The sequence below is a fragment of the Chionomys nivalis genome, chromosome 1 (genome assembly GCF_950005125.1).
Source record: "Chionomys nivalis chromosome 1, mChiNiv1.1, whole genome shotgun sequence".
In the NCBI taxonomy this organism is placed as follows: Eukaryota; Metazoa; Chordata; class Mammalia; order Rodentia; family Cricetidae; genus Chionomys; species Chionomys nivalis.
In genome coordinates, this window is record NC_080086.1 from 110,401,724 (window position 1) to 110,408,475 (window position 6,752).

General features: G+C 41.1%; 1 protein-coding gene across 1 annotated transcript; it reads right to left on the bottom strand.

The window, feature by feature from the left end:
* Positions 1–1,218: 1,218 nt before the first annotated feature.
* Positions 1,219–5,557, bottom strand: LOC130881279 (zinc finger protein 709-like). Its single transcript, XM_057780818.1, has 6 exons — positions 5,378–5,557; positions 4,672–4,798; positions 4,034–4,091; positions 2,671–2,776; positions 2,187–2,496; positions 1,219–2,015 (listed from the first exon to the last, which is right to left on the bottom strand). Exons 1-6 carry the CDS (start codon positions 5,555–5,557, stop codon positions 1,219–1,221), a joined length of 1,578 nt encoding a protein of 525 aa, XP_057636801.1.
* Between the last annotated feature and the right edge of the window lie 1,195 nt (positions 5,558–6,752).

Sequence of the window (6,752 nt, forward strand, 5' to 3'; positions counted from 1 at the left end):
ATAAAACTTTTAAGTTTTATTCATTTTAAACATTTTGAATATTTTCCCACATTTATTTTAAATATACAGGTTCTCAAAAGTGAAAAAGTAATTTAGTAGGAACTGTGACTGCTAAAAAAAAATTCCACATGGTTGTACATGTAAATCTATCTTCAGACTGTGCATGAGGGTTACAGAACCTGGATGTGCTGAAGACTTTCCCACATTACAGACACTGTGTGAGAACTTTATGCTTGTTAAAAGTCACAAGAACAAAGAAATAGTTTTATACCATGTGTACATACAAAAGGTTTCTATCCAGTGTGAATGTTTTTACTCTTGGACCAAGTGAATCTAGTAAAGGCTTTCTGACAATGGTTACACGCATTAGGCTACTGACTAATGTGAAGAGTTTCAGATCTGTTATGATCACAAGAGCAGCTAAAGAAAAGTCTACAGAATGAACAGTTTCCACATCTTTTACACACAAAGAGTTCCTCTCCAGTATGACTGTTTTCCATGCTAATCAGGAAAATTGAAGTGTTAAAAGGTTTCCTGTAATGTTTACATGCAAAAGTCATCTCTCCAATTTGAACCCTTTCCTGGATGTTCAGCTGACTGAAGCGGGTAAATGCTTTTCTACAATGCATACATGCATAACACTTCTCTTCAGTATGATCTCTTTCATGAACCTTACATGAATAGAAACTAGTGAAGGGTTTTGCACAATACTTACATGAATAAGGTTTCTCTAAAGTGTGACTTCATTCATATATGTTATGACGACTAATGTCACTGAACGCTTTTCATGTATGTTTACATGCTCAAGACTTTTCCCCCGAGTGAATCTTTTCATGACTGTTCAGGTGATTGGAGTAGGTAAACACTTTTTCACACTGCTTAAATGTACACAAATTCTGTTTAATGAGAACTCTTTTCATAAGTCTTACAAGAACTGAAACTGGTATAGGCATTTTCACAATGCTTACACAAAAAAGGTTTCTCTGCAGTGTGACTCTTTCCACGTCTATTACAACTACTGGGGCTGTTGAATGATATTCCACAATGCTTACATAATAAGGCTTTTGTCAGTGTGAATTATTTCATGAATGTTCAGATGCCTACACCAGAAACAGTTTTTCTACAATGTTTGCATGTATAAGTCTTCAGTTTCTTTGTAGTGTGACTCCTTTAATGTCTGTTCACCTACTAAATTTGTTGAAGGCTTTCCCACAATGTTCATGCAGGTTTTTCTGCAGTGTGTCTACTTTCATGTTTCTTACGACTATTAGGACTGTTGAAGGCTTTTCCACAATGCTTACATGCATAAGGTTTCTCTCCAGTGTGAATATTTTCATGAATGTTTCGAGAAAAAGAACTGGCGAACTTTTTTCCACAATGCTTACATGGATAAGGTTTTTCTGCAGTGTGGGTCCTCTCATGTCTGTTACAACTACTGGAGTGGTTGAAGGCTTTTCCACAATGCTTACATGCATAAGGCCTTTTTCCAGTGTGAATTATTTCATGCCTTTTCAGATGCTTGAGACAGAAAAAGGCTTTTCCGCAATGCTTGCAAGTATGATTTCTCTCTGCCGTGTGCATTCTTTCATGAAAATGACAAGCACTGGAAGTGCTGTATGCTTTTCCACAATGCTTACATGCATAAGGTTTCTCTCCCGTGTGAATTCTTTCATGAAGGTTTCGATAAGAAGAACTGGTGAAGTTTTTTCCACAATGCTTACATGCATAAGGTTTCTCTGCAGTGTGGCTCCTCTCATGCCTATAATGACTACTGCGGTTGTTGAAGGCTTTTCCACAATGCTTACATGCATAAGGTTTCTCTCCCGTGTGAATTCTTTCATGAATGTTTCGAAAAGAAGAACTGGTGAAGTTTTTTCCACAATGCTTACATGCATAAGGTTTCTCTGCAGTGTGGCTCCTCTCATGTATTTTATGACTACTGCGGTTGTTGAAGGCTTTTCCACAATGCTTACATGCATAAGGTTTCTCTCCAGTGTGAATTCTTTCATGAATGTTTCGATAAGAAGAACTGGTGAAGTTTTTTCCACAATGCTTGCATGCATAATGTTTTTGTTCAATGTAACTGCCTTCATGATTGTTATGATGATTGAATTGGGTGAAGGCTTTTCCATAATGTATAGAAGTATATGGTTTCTCTCCTTTGTGAGTTACTTTTTGTTTCTCAAAACATGTTTTATATTTAAATGTTTTGCCACATTGCCTACAAATGTAACTTTTCTCTTCAATATGACTTTTGTCATGGTTGGTAAGCGCTCTAGAATTAACGAAGGATTCTTCCCAGAGACTACATACATGTTGTTCCACTTCTTTATGGTTTTGTTCATCATTCTGTCCCTGTGTGTATCTCATGAAGACATCCTCATTGAGTTTATCTCCAGTACAAGGTCTCTCCTGAGGCTGATCTAAACACAGACTCCTACAGGCTTCTTTACATTGTTTTTTCCTGGATTTTTCTTCAAGTGAAGTTTCAAGTACCTGAAAAGATTCAGAATAACTGATTACTTTCCAATGTTTCTGATGTTTAAAAGCATTTGCCACAGCTCCCTTATACAGTGTTGGTTTCCCTCTACCTTTTTCTCTGAGATACCCATGTAAGGATAAATCACCAATGATATTTGTTACAAGCAAGGGAGTCTTATGAGCTCTTACTCTGGAAGGCAAGTCTTTATTGATCATACTCTCTGGACTAGCTTGCTGGTTTTTATCACACTCATTATGACATTCATTTCCATGGTCTTTCTCAATCCTCTGAATTCTGCAAAAAATGAGAAAAGCAATACTTTAGACAAGAGAAATATTGAAGGCTAGGGTGTCTGGAACACAACTATAGAATCTCAGAGGGAATAGAATAATGGTATCAATGTCAAGACAAGATGTATTTCATGGTGAGACCCTGCTATGTGTAAAGAAGTGGAGGACTAATGTTGCTTCTGTAAGAATTAAAAGGAGCTGTATCACAGGCTTGGATTAAGAACAATTCTCGGTCTTTTAGCAAACCAGACTTAATGACACGGATTCATGTGAAGAGTTCACAAAATCTGATACAGAATTTTATATGAAGAATTTCTTGCATTTTCTGCCTTCCACAAATGTTTTTGTATAAAAACACAACTCGCATACAAAGATATATAAAATAATCATACAAAACGAGTGAACAGGAAGGAAAAATGTTCATGGATGATAGGGTCTGTCAATTGATAAATGACTCGATCAGACTGGCCTGGAAACAAGTCTGTGAAGCCATTTTCACAGTCCCAATTAAGGGGGGCTGACGATGTTCTGTAGTGTGCCAATGGGCAGGATTTCAGGCTCTGTGTATGAAATGTATCTGCTAATTAGTTTTGACACAAACTAGAACCCCGATTTGGAAATGAAATAGACAGCAAAAAATGACTTTATCAGATTGACATTTAGACATGTCTTTGGCTGCCTTGTCTTGATCACTGTATGAGGTGGAGTGGCCCAGTTCATTATGGGTGGTATCCCTTAGAGGGCAGGTAGCTGATTAAGGGATAAAGATCACTCCAGTAAACAAGATTTCCCCATCAATTCTGATTCAGTGCCTGTTTCCAGATTCCTGTCATACTTGAGTTCCTGCCTTGGCTTCCCTTTATGATGGTATTCTGACAAGGAAGTTTGAAAATGTCCTCTACCCCCGAGTTCTATTTTTTTTTTTGTCACAGAAAAGTAAGCAAACAAAGCACAGTACTAATGTTCAAAGCCTCATAAGTATGAACAGAAAGTAAAACCTTCTGCACATGACAGGATGTTTTGTGTAATAATACAGTGAAAATCTTTTTTCAGCCTCATTATCACGTGACATATTTGCGATAATAATAGATCATAAACATAAAATACTCAAATATCAAATATTACAATTCAATGCTCCATTAGAGGAATTTGTGTAAGATCATTTTTCACTTAGTTATATTTGGAGCACTTCACATGTTCTCAGTTGTCCCCTGAGTCCCAAATGTATAATATGATTTATTTTCTAGCGAATATAAATTACCCCATATTCCTGCTGAGACTTTTATAGTCCTCTTCAATATTTTCTTCTAGTGCTTCTTCTACAACAAAATCCAGAGAATACATTATGACACATTCATATTCAACATAAAAATTATTGCAACCAAAAATATTGCAGCCTAGTTCTTATAATATGCACACTAAATAACCACATTTTTAATTTAAGAATTCAATACCAACATAACATGCATAAGTAGGACATGTTGTATGCAGTGAGCTGCTTGTTCGTCCAGACCGCCCAGAACCAAAATTATCATACAGAAACTATATTAATTAAATCACTGCTTAGCCCATTAGCTTTAGATTCTGATTGGCTAATTCTTACATCTTAATTTAAGCTATTTCTATTAATATGTATATCACCACGAGGTCATGGCCTACCAGCAAACCTTTAGCACATGGATGTCCAGCAGCAGATCTATGGAGTCCCCCTGACTCCGCCCTCCTTTCTCACAGTATGCAGTCCAGTCTTCACTGCCTACCTAAGTTCTGCCCTGTCAATAGGCCAAGGAAGTTTCTTTACTTAGTAATGGTAATCACAGCACACAGAGGGGACGCCCACATCAAGGACACAGTTGTTCACTGACTGAATAAGCAATGGGAGCATATAGTACTTTTTACCTATGGAGATCAGGTTCAAAAATGTTTCCTTCATCACATCTCTGTAGAGCTTCTTCTGACTAGAATCCAACACAGCCCACTCTTCTGAGGTGAAGTTCACTGCCACATCCTCAAATTTTACTGGCTCCTATGAGTAAATATATTAATTGCATGGTTAATTTTCACTGACAGGATACATAATCATCTTGCATGTATGTTTCTGAAGAAACCTCTGAATTATTATATAAATAGGATTTACTGAAGAATACCATGGGATGCTATCTTGATTACTTGATGTTCCACTGTCTCATTTACTATTCATTAGTGTGTCACTCACTAGCAGCTTCACACTTCTGAATTTTATGAACTGGATTCTTCAATTGTGATATGAAATAAACTGCTTCTTCCCTAAGTCACTTTTCTCATAATAATCTGTGACAGCCAGAGAAAAAGCCTGATATAAGGAATAGCAAGGCAGGAAATCCAAGCGGAGATAGAGGGGGAAAGAAGGCGGAATCAGGGAGCTGCCATAAAGCTGCTGAAGGAGAAAGATGCCAAAACTTTTCCAGTAAACCACACCTTCATGGGATAGACAGTTTACTAGAAATAGATTATTTTAAAACATAGAGTACACTAATAAGAAGTCTAAGCAAATAGGCCAAGGAGTACATAGGTAACATTAAGCCTCAGAGTGGTTATTCCCACCCCCACCCCCACCGCAGCGTGCCTTGGGAATGGCCACCAGGCGCGTGAGGAACAGGAGTCCCAGAGAGCCGCCAGACATCGACTGCTCCCTAAGGGACCCTCCGCCGCCACCACCACCACCACCGACCCTGGGGCGGAAAGGCGACCCCCCGGGGGTCTTTAAACCTATGCACCTGAACACGGTAGCAAGGTACCCGGACATGGGTCGGGGGTGAAGAGGACCGCAGCTTGCGACGAAGCACCTGGTCGCGTCCCCTCGCACGATGCCGGCTCCGTCTGGCAAGCGCGCCCGGGAGCGGGAGCCATGGCGGGAGGGAGGCGGGATGCCGACGCGGGGCGCTCCCCTTCTCCCCAACGGGGACGGACGCGCACCACCACCCAGAAACAGAACGGAAGAGCCGGACGGGAAAGAGGGGACACCTGCGGGCCGCTGCGGTGCGGTGAGGCAGCAGCGGGAGTGGACGGAGGAGAGCGAGAGCGGGAAGAGAGCTGCCGTCCACTGTGAGCCGCCAGCGGCATGCCAACACGGGTCCTCCGACGGGGCATGGGGAGCGAGCGAGCCAACGCGCGGGAGTCCCCCTCCCTCTTCTCTCGACCTCTCTCTCACAACCGCCAAGCACGCCCGTGACACGCACACGTCCCTGCGCACACCACGCGCGCGACCCGGGGAACGCGCCTCCCTGCATAGTGGTTATTTCTTAAGCAGTTGTAGGAGTTACTGAGTGGGACCTGTTGGGTGGAGAGAAACTGGTCGAGGGGGACCAGAGGAATGGAGGTTATTTGTAGCTACATAATGTTTGTCCACATACATCTATGTAAAGCCTAAGAAAGCTTTAAGAAAGGGCTTCTATAGCCACAAATGCAGGAGTCATGGTAGGCAAGATGTTTCAGAGAGCCTCTGCTTGCTGGTGGTTAAAGAGACACTTCTTTACTACATGGAGTCCTGGATCATACTCATGTCAGGAATGGCTGTGGCCCTTTTGGGAGGTCCTAGTGTGGAGCATTTATGGAGTTTGTGAGAAGCTTGCATAAAGTGCTTGCTGGAGGTGTGGTGGTGAACATGGTTTGCAGAGATAGTGGTAAATTTGTCTCCACCATATTGAAAGGCTGAGAGAGGGGAGTCAACATCCAGGGCTTCAGCAACCATACTCCTTACCATAAAAGAAAACAAAACAATACAAAACACTCCTGCTGTGAGAACTCCTTTAGGCAATAGTCTTTAAGATACCAGCAGACATGGGTGTGGTCTCTTATACTGTAAATGGAGCTGTAAAGCCTGTGCTTGCTCTCTTGCTTCCAGCTATTGCATTTAGCTGTAAGACTCTGTACCTGTTTCCCATTTATGCAGAGGACTGTGACCCAGGACAGTGATCTGTAGGTCTCCCCTAAATAAATAA